The following is a 21,209-nucleotide window of genomic DNA, read 5'->3' on the forward strand; positions in this document are numbered from 1 at the left end:
GGTGTTGCTAGTAGATTCGCCAATTTAGGGAAAAGATAGTAAACCAATCTTATCTTCAATGCCATGGATGATTAATGTTATCCATCATAGCTGTTTATGGTTAGGCTCCTTTTTACAGTTAGAAAAGCAAACTCCAAAGTTTCGCTTGTTAGTTTGAGAGGGGAAATAATTGAGAATTTTTTTGTGCCATGAGTTGGTCAAGACTATAGAATTTCGAATCTTTTATATAACAATCTTTATATAGCAATAAGAAAGTCTATTTATGATTAAGTTTCTCCTATTTTTTCTTTATTTATCTAATATTACTGTAAAGTGTAAATACATGTATGTTCGTCAAAAAAAAATAAAAAAATACATGTATGCTAGCTATGTTGGCAATGATCTATAAGTGTCCATGTTCATATCAGTTGTGAATTTTATCTTAGTTGATACATTAAAATACGTGAAATCATGTCGTCGCACACTTAATGCAGACATTTTTGCATAAAAATATCTGTTCGAGCTTTATCGTACATACGTGAAGAAACTCTATAATCACTTCAGAAAAGAAGCAATTAGGTGTAACATTTGAATTTACCCTGCTTCGAACTCTGTGAATCCCGTATGCAGCTAAGAATCAAATAATAACATCTGGATCAACCAGAATATAATCAATATATAAAGTTCTAACAATTTCCCAATATATTTACAATATGAAATAATGCTACAACTTACATGTAAACGTGATCATATTACTTCCTTTTCAAGTTTCAAAACTGCCATAAAAGCTTCTTGAGGCACATCAACTTTACCAATAGACTTCATCCTTTTCTTTCCTTCAGCCTGGTTGGAGTAAGACGTTAATACTATTATGGGCAAGCTAAGAAAATATGTTCAGAATGAAAATATCAATTGCAGATTAGTAATTTCACGTTTCCACTGCTAACGCTCTCAACGAATACCGGATCATACCTGTTTCTTAAGCAATTTCTTTTTTCTCGTAATGTCTCCACCTAGAAGAATGACAAAAAAAAAGTTGCAAGGATGTAATCCAGGTCATCAGAACAGGGTAAGTAAAATAAAGGGAAAAGGAAAAGGAATGTGCAAGTTATGGAAAATAAAATATCATAGTTTCTACTTTCTAAATATCTACATGGGAAGAAGGAACTTCCCTTTTTAAAATGGAGAACCACAGGAGCATGAAATCTTAAATAGCATGGGGGAAAACCAAAGAAGTCAAAGATTTATGACAGACTCAAGACTCAACCCAAGAACCATGTAAGCATCCCGATTTAAACCATTAATGAAAGATCCCCCCAAGGTTTGCCACTTCTCTCACCGTAGCATTTGGCTAATACATCCTTCCTTATTGCAGATAAAGCTTCACTAGCAATCACTTTTGATCCTATGCATGCCTAGAACAGATATACCAAGCATATGTTATTGTCGTGGTTAGTATAATGGCTTTTAACAAAATTAGAGAAACTTTTAATAATAATATGAAAGTTATATCATATAAAGCAGAAAAATTACAACAAAAAGGACGGTATCTTTATTTAATAAATTTACATGAAAATAATACATGATTCTTACTTGAATTGGTACTTTAAACATTTGCCGTGGTATGAGCTCCTTCAATTTTAGAGTCAAAGCCCTTCCCACATGATATGACTGAAAATAGTCAAAATACAAGCCTCTGTTAATTTTGGATAATTTATAGGGATCAAATTTAAGAATTATGATCATAAGATCAAAATTGAGCATATAAACTAACTGTGAAGCCTCATGAGTGGTTCTACATTTAATATGCCCCCTTACGCAAGAATTCTTGTGGCTTAAAGTGCACATATAAGCCCATTTTCGCCTTGTGCTAAGTTCAACTCAATTACGAAGAATGAAAGCTGCAATGATCGATTTCTTAACCATTTATCTGGTTATAAATCTCTAACACAATTTCAAAAGCTTAAAAGCTAATAGATGGAGACTCGTGAATGACTTTATATCTCTACTCTAACAACATTAATGAAGTATATAATGGACAAAACAAAACTGGGTGAATAATTGACATTACTTAGGATAAACCACTTTCTTGTGACAGAGGATATCATGTTCAACTCCTGAGGGACAGGATTCAACTAATAAAAAGGTTTTGCAAGCAAATGACAATTTCATGTCTGTAGTAAAAAAAATTCATAGGTTCATTAGAATGCTTCTATAACTATTATAATTCCCTTTTTTTCATCTAATTTCTCTTATATTATTGACTCATTGAATAAAATAAGAATTACAGGTCTGAGACCTGACCACAGTTTGGTCTGATTTCTGAAAGCAGAAATTTAACTACATTTCTCTTCAATCCAAATGCCCACAAAACTCTCATTTGGTTGATTTAGGTATTTCAACTTTCAAGTTCACTTTATATAATTACCTCTTTTCATTTTCAATTCCTTAACAATTGCATTTAAACAATTTCAGTTAAGTTGATAAATACTTTACCAGAATTCTTGTTTCGGGAAAAAGAAAAAAAGGTATATGAAATTAATGCAATCAATTCTGGTTTTCCCAACCCAGTATGATTCATTAATAGATCTCACAATCCACAGTTAAAATTTATATTAATAGACAATTTTGTTTCTATTTCCAATCAATAAATAGACTTAAGTTTTTTTTGGCAATTAGTAAGTTACCTTATCTTTATGGACAATTGTAGCCAATGGCTCCACGATATCACCATTTATCAGTATGTCAAGTTTAACTAAATCACTTTCGTTGTACCTGATAATTAAATAACACAAAGTATCAGAACATTCAGAGAATTTCTGGGAAAGACAACCTTCTCATAATTTAGCAAAAGACAAGGATAGCTTTAAAATTATAAATAGTTAAATACAAGTATTATGTGTGTTAATGAAAAAGTCATTCCAGTTCAGTAGAGTACAAGAATCAAGCACATGCAAGATGATAAAGTTAGAACATTCTAAAATCTAAACTGAAGTTGTGCAGAGAAGCTTTGGATTGAAACAAAGGGGGTTTTTCAACAAGGAGTAAATGGTATGTAAGTCAGGTATGAATGTTTTAGACTTTTAGTAATGTTTTGGGGGTGAAAATTGGGGGATCACATCATACCACAAGTTGTATGGTTTAGGTATCTTGGAGTTGGATCTATCTTTCAAAATCGAGATCAATTGGGATATCTCAACAAGGAAAAGGATTGAACTTGGATGGATGAAATGTTTTATAATTCATGATTGCGACCTCTATTGATAGTGAACGTTGGGCAAAGGCATAGATGAGAATACTGAGGTAGATGAAGGGACATCCAAGAAAAGATCAGAATATCGGAATTAGGAATCACAGCTTTCAAAGAAAGCTAGAGTAAAAATATGCTGAGGAGAAAACGACAGAAACAAGCCTACTTGCCTAAGGTGATCTGGTCATGTGAAAAGAAATCCAATAGAGACTTCAGTGAGAAAAATGGATCAAATAGACGATAATGATACAGTAAAAAAAAAGTAGCGAAGACCTAAGAAAACTCAGGAGAAACCCTTATAAGAATCCTGTCTTTAGTCGTTACATGAATTGCCAGAAAATACAGATTTTTATATAGCTCCATGACATCTACTGATTCATGTAGTCATTTAAGCCAAACATACCCAGTTGGATAAAGCTTCTTTTTGTTGCATCATAAGGATGTAATGGAAATTCATTGGATAGTGGCAACTAGCAGGTATATAATCTTTTATTTTCTTTTAGAAGTGTCATAATTATTGTTCCTATAAGTGTATAAGGGTAGATTAGGGATATGAAAATATCAGGATTAGTCATGTGCCAGCTGTAATGACAGCTGGACACTAGCTGTTAGCAGTTAGGATCTGTTAGCTTCTGGACACAGAATGGTTGACTTGCTCTGCAAGCTACCAGTTCACTATATAAGAGAGTCTCTCTCTATTGTAACACTCAGCTTTATCATAACAGAATACAGTTACAGATTCAGTTTCAGTCTCTCTCTCTCTCTCTCTCTCTCTCTCTCTCTCTCTCTCTCTCTCTCTCTCTCTTTCCCTCTCTCAGTTTCTTCTATCAGTTCCAACCATTGCCCCCAGGTTCCTGGACTGGAATCAGCTTCTAATACCAATTTGAATCTCGAACATTTTCGAATTACTTGAGAGAAATTCTCTTAGCTAGCCAACTCTCATTTACAAGATGATAAAGTCTGCACTAATTTACAGTTTGTAAACTATAGGGATTTCCTATTTAATTATTGATGGAGACTACTTTAATTACACCATATCATCAGGGATTTTGCAATAGTAAACAGTATATTGTAACCCAACAGAATCCCATATGATACGACTATTGTCAATAAGTTATGCTTTCAGAGACATTTACCCGATAAAGGTATACTCCATACTAGCATAACCCTTACTTCTTGACTTTAACTGGTCAAAGAAATCACCAACCATCTACAAAATTTGAAATTCAGCGAGATTCATATTTTGAAAGCCAAAACTAGTCAAACATAGGCACGTGATTTACAGGGTGAATTGAAAGAACTAATGCAAGAGGTTACCTCAGCTAGTGGTAATTCATAGGTGATTGATGCCCTATTTTCGGTGATAAATTTCATTTCTTTGAACTTCCCTCTTCTTTCTTGTGCCAGTTCCATAAGTGAGCCAATGTAGTCCTTTGGTGTAAGCAGCTCAATCTGTATAAATCAATTCCAAGTAAAGAGTAAAGACAATACACATTCACACACAGTACTTGATATGTTTGATCTGCACTTCTTCAATTCATTAAAAAGTACAATAAACACCACAAGTACAAGAAATAACCTTAACAACTGGCTCCTCAATTGATTTCCTGCTTCCAGGCTCAGGAAGTACAGATGGATTTGAGCATTCAACCTTCAAATATTTAGTGAATTGGACAACATGATGTTAATATGACATATTTAAAAATTATAAATGACATCCAGTTTAAATGAACAGTTCTCAAAAGCAAGTATCAGAAAGGGAGCTTAGGAATGAGAAGAAATTACAGTATCACCATTAATACAGTTCACTCTGTATACAACACTTGGAGCAGTAGTTATCAGGTTCAAATTGTATTCTCTCTCAAGTCTTTCCTGTAATAGAGAGAACTTGAAAAGATGAGACCAGGTTTCCTAAGTTGATAAGAACTTTTAAATCATATTTCTCAGAAGTATGTCAAATGAGAACTTAAAGCCTTTCCTATGAAAGCCAAAAGAGTATACGCCTCAACAAATTCAAACCTGAACAATTTCCATGTGGAGAAGACCCAAAAACCCACATCTAAAGCCAAATCCCATAGCACTTGAGGTCTCAGGTTCATACTGCAAACCAAAACCAAAAATTAACTCTTCAAATACTAAAAATCCTTCAACAACTTGACTATAAAAAATTTGATATTTAGTGGAAAAACATATGCAGTGTCAAACTTAAGATTAAGATTGATGAAAATTCCATGGGTCAGATATATTGGTGCATAAACCAGTTAAGCCACCTATTTGGAAAGTGTACATAAACCAGTAGATCTGACCCATGCCCATCAATCTTCAATATATTCAGAGAAACAATGCATTCAGATCCCACATGGGATATAATTTAAGAAAACTTCATTCCTAGCAGATTTGAAATGAATGCTTCTTCCATGAAAGAAACCTAATTAAAAAATGCAATAGAATAACTAAATTAAATATCAAGGTAAACAATTTAAGGATAAGGAGTTGCTAATTAAAGCTATAACAACTAAAACAAGAACAACTATAATGTTAAACACTCTCTCCATTCATTTTTATCAGTAACTTTAAGAATTAGACATAGGAATTGAGAAATACAAGTAATGTTCTTGTTTTTATTGAAATTGTTGTCTAATTTCCTATTTTACCCTATATCACTTTGATTAATTAATTTCATGATAAATGAGTAATATAATTAAGAAGAATTAGGTGAGGGTAGGTACAATTGGAAAAATAATAATTAATGTTGTCTGGCTTTTAAAGTGATAGAGAAATAGGAACAAAAATCTTTGAGAACGGTGATGGTAAAAAAGGAATGGAGGAAGTAGCGAGTTACAACTAACAAATGATAGCATGTATAGAAAAATGCAAACAATGTCCCCTCGCCAAACATCTAGAAACAATAGATGCACTGTTATCAAGCATATCCGTCTAAGGACACCTTCAGTGCAGCATCATTGAGTTGTAGCTTGTCAAGTGCATCACGTAGCTCAGGAAATCTGCCAACGGAACAAAAATAAGCAAGTGATTACTTCCAGTCATACAGAGACATCCAAGAGTAAAAATTGAATTCTTTAGTTCAACAAAGAAAATACTGGTCAGCGTCAACAGGAAACAGGCCACAGAACACCATAGGGGTGGCTTCCTCATAGCCAGGGAGAGAATTATCTGCCTTTCTGGCATAGTGAGTAATAGTGTCACCTACTCTGGCATCAGCTACTGTTCTTATTGATGCAGATAAATAGCCCACCTATTCGAGCACAAAACAATATATCAATGTTCAGCCTGAATAAAAAATGATATTTTTTTATCTTTCTTTAGAGAAATAAAACAACAAAAGAACGAATTCAACATCGAACAGAATTGTCTTGCAAGCAAAAATGTTTATAGATGGACATATTCAGGAAAAACAGTACAGCAGTGGGATGTACTTTGTTTGTCATATACTCATATTTATTATGATGATAAGTTAAAGTCATTTCTCTGTTATCTGTTTCAGATAGGGAGCGACCCCCAATTATTCATGTCTACATTCGCAGGAAGCGGAATTCAGTACCAACACCAAAGGCAGAGGCGCAGCCACCACAGGCAGACAGGGAGGGTGCGCGCAGCCAAGGGAAACTGGACAGAAAGGAGCGGTTCACAGTTGAGGGAAGTTAGGAGCAGTTGCTAATTAATTCTTAGTAGTTATGTTCAGTTATAACTTATTGTACTGTTTAAATAAAACTGTTTAGGGTAGTTATAAATAGGCTGATGTCAGGCAGTTAATATTAATTCAGAAATTGGTAAATTGGTCCTTAGGGAGAGGCTGGCTCTCAAACACCAGTGCCTGTAACATAACTGAGAGAAGATTTCTCTCTTTTCTTTTGTATAATAATTTTACTTCCTTTCATTACTTATCAGTTTCCATGCTTCATAGTATGAGAATGTAGGACGAGATGGAAAGGAGGAAGGGAGAGAATATCATAAGTAATACAAAGTACATTCTGCTACTTTACCTCACCAGCATACAGTTCTTTAGCTTGAAGTTGATTGGGAGACAAAACTCCAATTTCATCAGCAAAATAATCCTGTAGTTCAATCATCATAATATCATATTATTTCAGATATAATTTGTAGACAGCACAATAACCATGTTTTCACCTATAATAGACTAGGTTGAACTTATTTGCAGTCACATTGAAGATTAAAGAATGAAAAGATGAATAGGCAACTATAGTGACCGTTCATCCCTACCAAACATAACCTTTGCTGGAACATGAACTGGATCATATAATAGGAAAGGTACTTTACCTTACCACTAGCCATAAAATGAATTCTGTCCCCTTTCTTTATAGTTCCATCTACAACTCGAAAGTAAACAATAACACCTCTATATGGATCATAGTAACTGCATAAAAATTAAAAGAAATAATACACATGAGTGCCTGAAGGATAAATACCATGTAAAAGAATATTAGCTGACCTAACATGTTAGGGAGGTTTAATATTTCATACAAACTATAGGAATTATATGCATGAAAACTATATGTGACAAGTGGAGATCCTTGAAGTTACAATAAGCTAAATAGGTGGAAAAAAAACTTACGGCAAAAGTCAAAACAATTAATTAAAGTATGGGTTGAACCTTAGACATGGAAACTAGAATAGATACAAGTCTCAGTTAAAGTATCCATGTCATCATTTTTAGAATGGAGGGACAAAATTAATTCATAGATCAATGTCATCCAAATCTTAAACACTGATCCAATGGAATCCATACTATATTGGCAACACAATCTTTTCATTTTATCATCAAATGGATTGGTTTAGTAACCCTTGCAAAAAATAAAGAGTACCTATCAAATATTAAAGCCCTCAATGGTCTTTTCGATGTATCAGCAGGTGGGGGAACTCTAGCAACAATTGCATTGAGAATATCGATAATACCTATTCCTTCCTACAGAAGAAAGTAACTTCATTGCGTACAAACAATATATGTATACAGAGTTTCATAATCAGAATAATGTAAAATTTGAAGTCGTAAACCAGACAAAAACAGGACATAAAAGAACAACAACGAACCTTTGCAGAGCAGAGAATTGCGTTGCTACAATCTAGACCTACAATCTACAAGAAATCAATTCAAGTAAGAAATTTTCTTGTGAATATCATAACAAGGATTCAAGACTTCTTAAATAAAGAACAAAGAAACAGGCAATACTCATGCAAGGAAGCCCTACTCAGCAAGTTCTCATATTTCAAACCTCCTGATTTGTCAACTACAGTATAGTCACTCCAATTACTACGAACTAGACATGAATTACGAGAATTTAGAATGCTAAACAAATTTGTACAAGTTTGCTTCAGTGAGTTCAGTCAGAGAACAAATAAATTATGACATCATAATAAATCAAACTCCAAATGTGATGAATTGAAGACCCACACCCTTTGAAACAGAAAAATTAAGAGTATAATAACATCAAGGGTCTAAGTTGACAATCAAACCTCTTCAATCTCCTTGATAACTCGTTCTGGTTCTGCACCTGGAAGGTCTATTTTGTTCAAAACCTGTTACAGAATTTCTGGCATTACTAAGCAGTAAGCACACACAAACACATCTGAAATAATTACTTCATAAATTGATAACTTGAGAAAAGTTAAGAGAAAAAGCAGACAGATAGAAGAACAAACGATCCACAATTTGAAAAGGAAAAATCCTATGCAACAACATTGTGACCATGAAAGAGAACATAACTGTTCTACTCCATTGATTTGACAGATGACCTTACAGATCAATTGTACACAACAGGGTTTTGTTTTTTTTCGTGAGAGTGAAGATGAGCCACTGGCTATTTAAAAACGAAATATACTTGAGTAGTTGAGTTTGTTAATTCAAAATAAAATCAGTAAGGAATAATGAGTCTCTCAGTCAATAAAAATATAAATTAAATATAAGTTAAAGGCAGAATACTAGAATTCATACTTACAGGGATAATTTCTAGGTTGTTCTCCAATGCCAAATAAACATTAGCTAGTGTTTGTGCTTCAACCCCCTATGATTTGAAAACAAAATTCTGTGACAAAGTAGAATTACTACAAGAGCCCCCCAACATAAGGCCATAAAACTGGAAAGGAAAGAAGAGAATAAGGGTTCACCTGAGAAGCATCTACTACTAAGAGAGCACCCTCACAAGCAGCAAGTGATCGAGAAACCTAGCCATAGATGAATACTCAAAATCATATTATTATTTTGATAATGTTGAGATGAGGTTTCACCTCCCCCAAAATAAAGTCAATATTGTTGGCGGTTTAGAGGTGAATTTATAGAATTAGCATGTCATATACAAGAACTTAATCGAGTAATCTGACATAGTGAAGTATCATTCTAGATCACCAAAGTGTTAGTCTAAAATGTGGCTGATTTAACACTTTTTTTAAGCAGCTTGTGTTCTCAAAATTAGCTAGAATAGAAAACAACCAAAGAAAATGATTTTTTCCAGAATGGTTTCTCTGAGTGGTAATGGAGAATAAAAAAAGAGGGAGGATCAAATAGAATGCCACCCAAACTTGTCACCTTTACTACTTTTGAAGTTTCCAGTATAGAAAAATACTATTTTTAAAAACATGCTATTCACCTATAACTTGTTAACATTATTACTAGAAAACACAAGAAGAGGCTCTAGTTTCTTCATTCCAATTCCAACTGGGTGTTACATCTGAACATGGCTCCAAAATTTGAAACAGGAAGTAATATACTGAGACAAGACTGCTGCAATGATATAAGATAAAGAACATAACAGCATTACAACATTCATGTACCTCATACGAGAAGTCGACATGCCCTGGAGTATCTATTAAATTCAAGCAATATGCTTCATTTCCAAACACATATCGCATTCGAGCTGCCTGCCATGATCAAAATTAGTTAAACACTTCGTCAAGCATTTCGCACGCAGATTTTAATCTTTCCATAATTAGAGAAAGACTGCAGTCATTTCTCACATAATTTGATTATTTTGGATGTAAACTGAGCTAATTCATTCGAACACACAATTAGAAAAGAAAAAATCCATATCAAAATATCACATCAACAATGAGGTAAAACTAGTTATGAGCGAATTGGAAAAAATTGTTTAAACGTGAGGAATTAGGGGAAAACCTGCAGCTTAATAGTGATGCCTCTTTCTCGCTCCAAATCCATGTTATCAAGGAACTGCTCCTTCATCTCTCGCTGGTGGACGGTGCCGGTGACCTGAAGCAGCTTATCAGCCAAGGTGGATTTGCCATGGTCAATATGAGCAATGATGCTGAAGTTCCTTATATTAGACACCGGCACCTGAAACCGAAACGAAACAGAAAACCAGCTTGTTTGTTAGATACTGCGAACAACAAGTATGAGACTCAAGCGAGCAGGGAAGGGCGAATTGGGAATGAAAATACCTTAGAGAGACGGTCATCGCCGGCTTTGGCGGCGGATTCGAAGTCGGAGAGGCTGGCGACCTGGCAGAAGACGGAGGAGCCGCGGCGGTGGAAGGTGGAGGGGGCATTGAGAGAGCGAGGTTTGGAGGAGGTGAATCTGGTGGTGGTGGTTGTTCGTTGAGAATGGAGGAAGAGTTGTGGCAGTTGAAGTTGCAGTTGAGCTTTAACGGATAAGAATAGAGACCCGCCACAAATTTCAGTGGCCATTTGGTTTAGACCACCCACACAGAGTGGAGATGGAAAAGAAGAGAATACAAGCATTCAATTCATTTTTGTGAATGTGAGTGTGTGTGACCGGACCCACTTACTTCATGTTGGTTTGGGCCTAACAGGTTGAAATGGGCCTCTCAATTTGGGCTCTGTCCTTTGTGATGCCAAAGCCCGGTGTTTTCTTCATACTAATTTTTTATTGTCCATGTATACCATGAATGGCAGGGCCAGACCTTAGAATGTGCCCTAGCCGAGTGTGAGAGCTGAGACAGAAAAACGTAGAGCGCGTCGCTACACCCTTTGGGGGGTTCCTCCTTCTCTAGGAAGGTTTTTCTTTCCCTTCAGCTTCTCTCACAGTAGGTGAGTTCTCATCCACTTAGATGAATTTGCTACATAAATAAGTGATTTTTTTCTCCTTTTAATGTGAGTTTTTCTCTCTCATTCTCTCCTCCATTGTTTTGGCCACCAAAGGAATCTTCTGCGCCCTCCCTAACCCATTGTCTTCCTGCCATCTATGTCGTTGTTGTACCGCCATAGTCGGAACATCTGACAACCTGCCACCACGCGCAGGGGTGGAAATAGGTTAAGTCAAGTCAATTCTTCAACTGCAAGCATTTTTTAAAAGTTAACAATATAAATTGCATTTATTTATAAGTATGTTTTTATATTTCTAGGTTGTTGTAAAGAAACGGAGGAACAATAATAAATTATTTCTTCTTCTTTTTTCTTCGTCCTCGTCCTTGTCATTCTCTTTCATCTTCCTCATCATCTTCTTCTATCCAAAACCTTGGAACCCTTAATTCCTCAGCCACAAGCATTTTTTAAAAGAACAATATTATTGGGTTTCTTTGTATGTGAGTTTTTTTCTATTTCTATGTCGTTGTAAAGAAATGAGGCACTGCAATAATATTTCTTTCTTCGTCCGTGTCCTTCTCTTCATCTTCCTCATTAGTATCTTCTTCTATCCAAAGCCTTGAGACCCACAATTCCTCAACCACAAGCATTTTTTGAAAGTTAACAATATTAATTAATACTTGCATATCTATATATGTAGGTGTTTTCTATTTCTAAACCGTTGTAAAAAAAATGAAGGGATGATAAGAAATTACTTCTTCGCCCTCATCCTTTTCCTCGCCCTCGTCCTTGTCCTTCTCTTGTCTTCCACATCATCTTCTCCTATCCAAAAGCCTGAGACCTCAACTACTCAACCACAAGCATTATTTCACTTTAAGTTTCTTTCTGATTCCACAAGTCTATTTTCATTTTCATGACCTAATTTGGTTAAACTTTTTTAAACAAAATTGATATGTTTTTAATCCCCTTAAATACATGATATGTGATCTAAGTCCTTGAATTTTAGAACCTCATTTTGTCCTCTGATTTTTTAATTTAGCCTTATTTTAGTTCTCAAATGTGTTTTTGTTTCTTTTTTTTTTAATTTTAATGTAAATTAACATATGTATGATAACTTTCATTAACATATATGACACCACAAATTTGTTTAGTAGTGCTATCACCTTTTAATCATGGTTTAACAATACAGGCTTACACACACCTAACCGGAAAAAGAATGAGAAACAATCGGGTTAAAACATGAATATATGACAGCACAACATGCAGGAAAGGAATAATAGCCATCACTCTCACGTACCAAAGTGGGCCACGTTATGTGCCCAAATTCACTGCGTTTGCCACCTTGATTTGTTTCTTGGTATTGTTCAGAAGAAGCAAAAAGGACATACCCTTGTATTATTGTCATTCTGCTTTTTCAAACTTCGTTTATGGTCTTATGGAGTGACAAAGAAACAACATGAACCGAGGAAACACCCAACTCTTTCTTTGCCTGCACTTTTCTCTTCTTTTCATGCTTTACTCACTGCAAAAGTGAAAAGCCCCATTTGAATGCAGCCCCGCATAGAAAGAGACAGAACAGAAGAAGAGGGTCCTCCATGGGAACTTTTCTTTCTTGATCCACAGGCAAACCAAATATCTATGCTCATTCAATTTCAATAATCCATCTTTGACTGTCTCCTCCCAACACAGTTATTTCACCCACACCCCAGTCAAATCTGAATACCTCCACATGCATATTCATTTTTCTATTCCCTATATACATATACCCTTCTCCACTACCACAAAAAAAGCAATAAGGAAAGAGTATCTCATCATCACATGCCCCATGATGCATTACATTTACAACTAACTATAATGTTACAATCTCTCCCCAAAATTAATAAAAAAATTGGTGCTTTGTCAATCTACCAGTCTCCCCCAACCCCCACCTATTTCAACCATTCCATTTGGAATGTGCATGTTTGGATCAACTTCATTTACCTCGGAATCAGTTCTGAAACTCAGGCTTACAGAAGCTTCTCTCCACAGAATTGATTGATTCAGGCTAAAATATCAATTGTAGAAGAATTTGCAAACATGCATTCAGCCATCAACTAACAAGGCCTCCCCTCCAAACTTAGATTTGATTCTAACACCAATATCTTTGTCTAAGCTTTATATCACCAATGTTTGCACTTTGCAGCATTAGCTCATATACCTTGATAATTTAGGTGTTGCCATGCCCCAGTTGGTCCCGGTAAGATTCCAATAGTACCTCTCCGAGCATTTCATTTGTCCTCTACAAAGATTCTCCGTATGAAATCCCTAAACCTTTTGGAGTATAGCTTGGGATCAACGGCTGAGATGGATGCGGGATCCAGTTGCAGTGACTTGTATGCATGCTCTAGCCTTTTACTAATATCATAATCTTGGAGAATATCAATGATACCAAAATAGAGGATTACATCAGAAATCTCACCACTACTCTCTGAAGGGGTAGAATTGCTACTTCCAGTAATTGTGTGCTGATCCAGTCTAGTTTTACACACTCTCACGGCTCTGGCAGGCATGTTTATTCCTAGCCGGATTGAAGGTCCCCTGGAATATCAAGAATCACCACAATTTATGAGTAATTACTAATTAGAATTCAAATCAAACATTTGAACAATCCAAACACTATATATCTTCAAAGTGTTAACTCTGCAAGTTTAGAAAGCAAAAAAAGAAAAAATAATATCATGTACATTAACAAACAATGGCAACATCTTATGTTGAGTTTAGACGGTGTAAATAAGTATTACACACTCATCCAATTATAATTCACCTTATTGTCACATCATAATTAAATCAAAATAAAAAAGGTCTAAAAAGGTAAAATGGAGAGATATAATTGAACGTTGTGCAAAACTATTTGTATACTAATTAGATTATATTATGTTAATGGAACAAAAATATATCTCCTATGATTTAAGTCCTAGGCAACCACCACTGCTTTATCAATATCAATGTTGTTGTTCCTTTGTTATGATTGTCTGCATTTTAGCTAATGTTATTTGAGTACTGCTGTTTGTGCATGTTTGGCCTTCAGTTCATGTTTTAGGCAAAATTTGCCAAAGGGGGAGATTGTAGTTCTTTTGATTGGCTGCATTTTGCTCAAAACATGATGTGCAACCATATGTTCCAACATCTGGAACAACATGGTGTGTTTACGTATGTTGGTGGTTCAATCGCTGAAATCAAGTTATTTGTTGGGCTGCTGACTGTAAGGGGATTCAGAAGATTTATCCTATGCTGTGCGTTTTATCTTCTGAAGGCGTGTTTGTTTTAATCTTGGCTGAAGTAACAAGATTGATAACGTGTGAACCAAGTATATCTCAAAGTTTGAATTTAAACTTACTTGGTTCTGTTATTTTATTCTGGTAAGATTTGATTCCATGAAGATTCTTTCCAGAAGTGCTGTTGTGGACTCTATGACGTTCGGCCCATTGAAGATCCAAGCCTCACGTGAACGTCTATATAAAGGAGTTTATAAACCCTAGCAAAATAGGGATTCTGAGGGTGATATACTGATCTTAGGGTTTATTATTTGAGTCCTGTTGTGAGTATTGTAACAACTTAGTGCTTCCTGTGCTATTGCAAGTACTAAGTTGATATGTTTAGTTGAGTTGTAATCTCATCAAACTTGTTTATTGATAAACATGTCTTGATCGCTGTGGCAGTGGTCTTTAGGGGTTAGAGAAAGTTTTCTCATAGCTTAGAGGAGAAGGGCTAAGCTAGATTCACTTGTTGTAATAGTGGTAGACATTGAAGAGGCTCTATACTAAGGGAGAGTAACTTAGGTATAGGAGAGACTTTCATGTATGACCTGAGAGCTATTACTAAGATAGTGAATTGACTCCTGGATTGGTATCCTCCAGATGTAGGTGATGTTACACCGAACTGGGTTAACAATTCTCTGTGTTTTTTTAGTGATTTATTGTTGCTACTGTGCTGTTTCTACTGTATTAAACGTTGTGGCTTAATTTCTGTATTGTTGTGTAATTGTCGAACCGATTGTCCCAACATCGCGTTTGACATCTGTCCTGTGCGCGAGAACCAGAATTTCAAATGTCAACTAACAACTGGGGTGGCAAAGAAAGTTCTCCCCTTTTCAGAAAGATCCAATGACCCAGCAACAGTTGTTGATTTGTTGTCAACAAAACTGCCTACACCTATGCCAACTCAAGTCATTTGTGGTCCATCTCAACCAACAATATCATATTTAAAGATGGACATAACTAGTCTCCTAGTTCAAAATCATAGATGGAAAGGACTGGATACTGGCAAATATAATGCTCACTCGTCTGCTATTGCTTTGTTCCTACATGACTTGTGGCCCTAACTTATTAGCTGTTTGCATGCGGAGGGACCATATTGATAGTTAAGGACAGAAGCATTTTGCTTCTGTTGGTTTTATTTATGCCTTGGTCCAGGCAGATTAAAGTTTAAGAACATGGCACATGCATAGAAGTGAAAGCAATGACCACCAATGGATGTAGGCCATAGACACAAAAATGCTATATCCCCTAGAAATCATGTAGTCATAACTCATAAAAGGTACAACTAGAAATGGTCCATGTTTACATGAACCCAAATTCCCTTAATTGACTTGATGTCTAGATGAAATGATAAGTTGGAATTCACATAACAGCTTAAGCTAATAATAGAACCGCATCAAAAAAAAATTAGCCCCAAGCATCGTCTGTTTTTAGAATATAAATGAAAATTTTGGGTCTTAACAGTTCATTTTTTGTAATTTCATAGCAATTCATTCATCATATGTTAAAACATCAAGGACAATCAGATTTGAGGATAAAGAGAAAATGACATACCGGCCTATAGGCATCCATCTCATATCCTGCATGTCGTCATTTTTCATATCTCTCTTGGCTGAAAAATCTACAATCACACAGATTTCTTTAACCCTTGTTGATCTAATAAACTCACATGAAAGGGACACAGAACTAGAAGGTAAGAAGGCTGAATTACCTGAGCACAACTCATTCCGTGAACTTTTTAATTCATCACCTGAGTAATCATCACGAAAATGAAGGCCAATCAGAAAACTGTAATCCATTATCCCCTCTGCTTCCAGGAATTCACAGTCTCTGTCAAGTTGCCTGAGCAGAAGTCATTACAAAAGACCGAAACTATGAATATCACGAAAAAAAATGTCGAAAGTAAAAAGCAATATGCAACTTAGCATATGGTAGCAGATTCAGTACCATTTAAGCACTTGAAACCAAGACTGTTCCAAGCAAAAGAGAAAACTAAGATCAAGGTCTTTAAGAGTGGTAGTCTCATCAATCTCCTCCTGTGGTTTATCGGCTGTCCGACCATGAGAAGAACCTTTAAGATCAAACCGCTTATGAATCCGATACTCCGAACAAAATACATTGCCCATCACAATAAACCGTGTCTGTTTTTTCACAATATTACAAATGTAAGTTACATTGTTACAAATATTCGACTATTCGTATAATGCAGTTTACTGCAAAATTTAAATTCGAAACACGATACCTTCTGACCTCCAATAGGTTTGACACAATGAACGCCTAGGAATTTTGTAACAAGAGAGTTCTTGTACTGAGAAACATGCTGATAGTAACTTGGAAGCATCCTAATGAGCACCTGACATGGCCACCAACTAAGTATTGAATACCAAAAGCTGAAAGTGAGATTTCACCTTACTCAATACAAGTTCATAGTTCGCTCATCAAATTCAATGCATCTTCAAGTCTAGTAGCAACTAACCTTGACTTCAGACTTCTTCAAGGTCTTGATAATAAACCGATCATCCTGAGTGAGGTAAAAGAAGCTTCCGCTTTTGCCAGGAGAAGACATTTCTCTAAGCGCGTCATTGCCGCAAATAGCCAGCATGTAATCCGCAGGATCTATGGCAAATAATTCCCTTAGATGTCTAAACACCCCAACAAACAAACAAGTGCCCAACAAGATACACACATAATCAGTAAACACAAACATGAAGAAGCTCTTGCTTTATATTTTCTCAGAAAACAAACAAAAGAAAATATCCACACCTGAACACCACAGGACAGTAGTCTTTCCACCTGAAGTCCACTGACTGATGCGGCGGTGTAACCTTAGACCCTTCTGAAGGGAACCTCGTCCAAAACTTCTCCTTCGGATCGAAATCCCCTGGCTTAAGCTCTCGCAGCACCAAAGCCTGTTTCCCGACAGAATATCTAAAAGAACAAAGACAAAACAAAGCCAAGCAAACAATTGGTGCTAACTGCCAAGTTAAACCAACCAAATTGAATTAAAGTTGAAAACCTAGCAATGTAGATTAAATACCTAATTCCCAATTGAAGATTAAGCATCAAATCATAGTTCTTATGCCCCTTGGAAATAGTAAGACCAGGTTTCTTAACATCTCCTCCATCAATAGAACAAACAGGGCTTCTCTGAAACTGTTCAAAACCACCCCCATTCTCTGATTCACTACCACTACCAACTTCCCTGTGAAACATAGGCGCTTCCACAATGTCACAAGTGATATCTCCAGCTTCACCATCAAGCTCCCAAATGCAAATCCTGGGAAAATCCACACTCTTGGAACCATCCACTGACACCCTCTTCTTCACAATCACACCCCTCTCTTCCTCTTCATTCCCCTTCGGAACCCCATTCTCCCAAAACCCGTCGTAACGGTCCCCGTTCCGCCACACCAGAACACCATTCCCCGTCATAGCTCCACCCTTCCACTCCCCCACATACTCGCTTCCATTCTTCCACACGTACCTCCCCTCACCCTCCTGCAGGTTGCACCGCCACCACCCTTCGTAGACATCGCCGTTACCGTACCGCTTCTCCCCCAACCCGTGCTTCCTGTCTGAAACCCACGACCCGCGGTAGGTCTCCCCCTCCGACCCGACGAATGTGCCTTGACCCGAAATCTGACCGGAGACGAACTCCCCCTCGTAGGTGGCGCCCGACGGCCATGACAACCTCCCTTTCCCCCACGGCTTTCCGCCCTTCCATTCGCCTTCGTACATGCACCCGTCTGACCACACGTACTTCCCCCTCCCGTGCGGCACGTTCCCGCAGAGGCTCCCGCTGTACACGTCGCCGTTCCCGAGCTCCTTCTCCACCGGCGACACGCGCCGTGTCCGCGGTGGTCGACGGCACGGCGGTAATGGCACCAGTACGATTTCCCTGTTCTTCTCTTCTTCTCCGGCTTCTTTGTTCCCTGCATTACTGTGGTGCTGCTGCTGCTCCGACGGAGTGAGCAGCGTTTCCTGCATTTTTGTGCGGATTTGGGAGGAGAATGTTCACCGCATCGGCGGTGACATTTATGAGAGTAGTAACACGAAGAGGTACACAGACACTTTCTTCGTAACTTAAATTTCTTGACCAAACAAATGCAGCTCTAGCTTTGGGCTTTTATTGGGTTTGCACGTAGCGGTACCGACCGATAATACAACTCAATAAAAGCATTCCGTTGAGTTGAGTGAATGTGCATTGAAAATCGTAATTTTAAATTTTAATACTTCAAACAAACTTCTAAATTAATGACCAAATAAGCACGAACAAGTTCTCAGACATCATTTTGCTGATAAGATTAATATTTTTGAGACTCGAAAATCACATTAACGGATCGTGATACGAAACGCTCAAGAATGAAACGTGCAACACTATTATCGTACCCAGCTTTGCATAATTTAGGTGAGTTTGTTTTGTGTTTGGGACATTTTGCACAGTGTGGCAATTCCACGTGAATTTTATTGGTACGGTGCAGTTTAGTTAATGTTAACTTGTCGTTCCTTCTCACGTGGCTGAGTGTGGTCTATTTTATTCTATTCCTCCATTTATAGGGATCTACGTGAATGCTTTTTTTTTACCTACACAATTCCTACGGTTTTATTTACTTTTACGGCAACGTGGAGACATTTTCTTTTCTTTTCTTTTCTTTTCTTTTCTGGTACAACTGAAATTGACATTAACATTTTCTTCATTTGCTATGCAAGTCAAACTCAAAACCCCAAAGCCAGAAGCCCAAAACTGTCCAATTTGATATATAAATTGTCAAACTCGATCGTTGTTAATGTAATGGAATGTGATATTATTGTCAACTCCTACACTGCTACACATTTCCAAAAATGTAATATTTTCAACATTAATTTGAATTAATATGAAGTAGTTGGCTTCACGTTAACGTATAATTCCACCACCTACACATACCCTGACCCTTTCATAAAATGGTGATGGGGAATGGTATTTTAATCAAGTTTCAGTTTTCGGTCTAGATGAAGGATAAGGTAAAGATAAAATAAAATAAATATCAAAAAGCGCAATAGTGGGGCTAGTGTAAGGGGATGCAGTGTGTGTTTGTTTATGAATGTGAAAGTTAACTATAGAGAAAAAGGGCATGGACGTTGATATGGCGAGAGCGGCGCCGGCGGACGAGGATGACAACAGCCGGAAAAAACCCCGGAGGGGGGACTCCAACTCAACGCATGTCCTTTAAGGAGAAGCTGATGGGATGCAAGGAAAAACAGCCAATGAAGGAGAGAGTGGATTTATTTGATGCTGGAAAGATGACAGTGGAGTATGTGGATGACAATCCAATGCTCCCACGCATTAGGGTGGACAAGTCGGTCATTGAATCCATGTGTGCACCATGGAGAGAGGCGTTGGTGGTTTGTCTATTAGGCAAACGGCTTGGATATCGATTAATGAAGTCCAAGCTAGCCAGTATCTGGAAGCCGGCGAGTGGCTTTGACCTGATGGATGTTGACAACGGTTTCTTCATGGTAACCTTTGACCGGGAGGAAGATAAGAACAAAGTGATAGGCGGTGGTCCTTGGATGGTCTTTGATCACTATCTGGCGGTCTCAACTTGGAGCCCGGAGTTCATCTCCCCGGCAGCAAAAGTACAAAGGACTCTGGCTTGGATCCGCATTCCGGGGCTCAATGTGGCGTTCTATGATAAGAGCTTCTTAATGTCAGTGGTGAGGGTAATTGGTAGACCTATCAAGGTGGATATGACAACCCTATCAGGGGATAGGGGAAGATTTGCTCGTATATGTGTGGAACTAGATCTCACCAAAGCGGTAATTGGAAGAATTTGTATCGAAGATTTCTGGTACAAGGTGGAATACGAAGGGCTTCATGTGATATGTACCAGGTGTGGCTGCTATGGACATCGGAGCAAAGAGTGCAAGGGTGCCCCGCCTGAAAAGTTGAAGAAGCCGGCGACAGTAGGGGGAAGCCGAGTGAGGTGCCAAGGACCACTGATGCTAGCAACCCAGGCGGTAGTAATGTCGCCGGAGGAGTCGAGGAGACGATGGAGCAAGGCCGGCAGTCGGGTACTCAGAAGAGTGCCACTGACAACGCTAGTGGGCCCCAGCCCACAAGAGCAGTGGCAACCATTGCTGTGGAGAATTTAGAAATTAACCAACAATCATGCCCCGTGATTCCCGCCACGAATGAAGCAGAGGTAGAGATTCTGGGGGAATGGATGACGGTCTCGAAGAAGAAAAAGAAACCGTCGAAATCATTGGCAAATAATGGAAGGAATAATCAGGAGAAAATCAAGGTCAATGATGGGACGCGGAAAGCAAGGGAAACGGTGGCGCAAAAAGCGAAAGGAAAGGGGATTAATGGGAGTCAGCAACGACCCATTAATGACACAACCAAAAAAGATGAAAGTGCTGGGAAAATGGCAACAAATCAGAAATCCAAAAAGGAATCTTTAACCATGGTGGGGCCCTTTGGAGAGTTTAAACCTAAATATCATGGGGCCAGCTCAAGCACTGATTAGCTAGCTTTGAGTACCAAAAAGCGGCGTACGAGGACGGATGAATGGGGTTTTGGAATGGGACCCACCACTGACCAACATAAAATCCTTTCTCCTCCAGCGCAGCACATATGCACCGTGATGGTGTTTGGGGAGCCACATGTTACAGCA

The 21,209-nt window shown here is 37.5% G+C and overlaps 3 protein-coding genes across 4 annotated transcripts; 1 reads left to right on the forward strand and 2 right to left on the reverse strand.

Annotated features, from left to right (window-relative positions):
* Positions 1 to 354: 354 nt before the first annotated feature.
* LOC130715071 (translation factor GUF1 homolog, chloroplastic) lies at positions 355 to 10,952 on the reverse strand. Of its 2 annotated transcripts, none has more exons than XM_057565081.1 (23): positions 10,658 to 10,952; positions 10,377 to 10,553; positions 10,037 to 10,123; positions 9,374 to 9,430; positions 9,205 to 9,270; positions 8,723 to 8,785; positions 8,300 to 8,344; positions 8,074 to 8,174; positions 7,529 to 7,625; positions 7,234 to 7,305; positions 6,331 to 6,485; positions 6,177 to 6,234; positions 5,249 to 5,329; positions 5,015 to 5,101; positions 4,809 to 4,880; positions 4,547 to 4,681; positions 4,366 to 4,439; positions 2,667 to 2,754; positions 1,573 to 1,650; positions 1,319 to 1,394; positions 952 to 992; positions 715 to 822; positions 355 to 609 (listed from the first exon to the last, which is right to left on the reverse strand). In XM_057565081.1, exons 1-22 carry the CDS (start codon positions 10,901 to 10,903, stop codon positions 727 to 729), a joined length of 2,052 nt encoding a protein of 683 aa, XP_057421064.1. In that variant the 5' UTR covers positions 10,904 to 10,952; the 3' UTR covers positions 355 to 609; positions 715 to 726. The 2 variants fall into 2 exon arrangements, with proteins under 2 accessions (XP_057421064.1, XP_057421057.1); XM_057565074.1 differs by having other exon boundaries at positions 355 to 630.
* A 1,525-nt stretch (positions 10,953 to 12,477) lies between these two features.
* Positions 12,478 to 18,667, reverse strand: LOC130715084 (phosphatidylinositol 4-phosphate 5-kinase 2-like). The gene is made up of 8 exons (XM_057565113.1): positions 17,594 to 18,667; positions 17,320 to 17,484; positions 17,033 to 17,198; positions 16,799 to 16,909; positions 16,504 to 16,697; positions 16,268 to 16,398; positions 16,111 to 16,177; positions 12,478 to 13,837 (listed from the first exon to the last, which is right to left on the reverse strand). Exons 1-8 carry the CDS (start codon positions 18,541 to 18,543, stop codon positions 13,528 to 13,530), a joined length of 2,094 nt encoding a protein of 697 aa, XP_057421096.1. The 5' UTR covers positions 18,544 to 18,667; the 3' UTR covers positions 12,478 to 13,527.
* A 1,088-nt stretch (positions 18,668 to 19,755) lies between these two features.
* Positions 19,756 to 20,688, forward strand: LOC130747298 (uncharacterized). The gene has a single exon (XM_057600194.1). The coding sequence runs from the start codon at positions 19,756 to 19,758 to the stop codon at positions 20,686 to 20,688; it is 933 nt and encodes a 310-aa protein (XP_057456177.1).
* The last annotated feature ends 521 nt before the right edge of the window (positions 20,689 to 21,209 follow it).

The sequence above is a fragment of the Lotus japonicus genome, chromosome 1, assembly GCF_012489685.1.
Source record: "Lotus japonicus ecotype B-129 chromosome 1, LjGifu_v1.2".
Taxonomy (NCBI): domain Eukaryota; kingdom Viridiplantae; phylum Streptophyta; class Magnoliopsida; order Fabales; family Fabaceae; genus Lotus; species Lotus japonicus.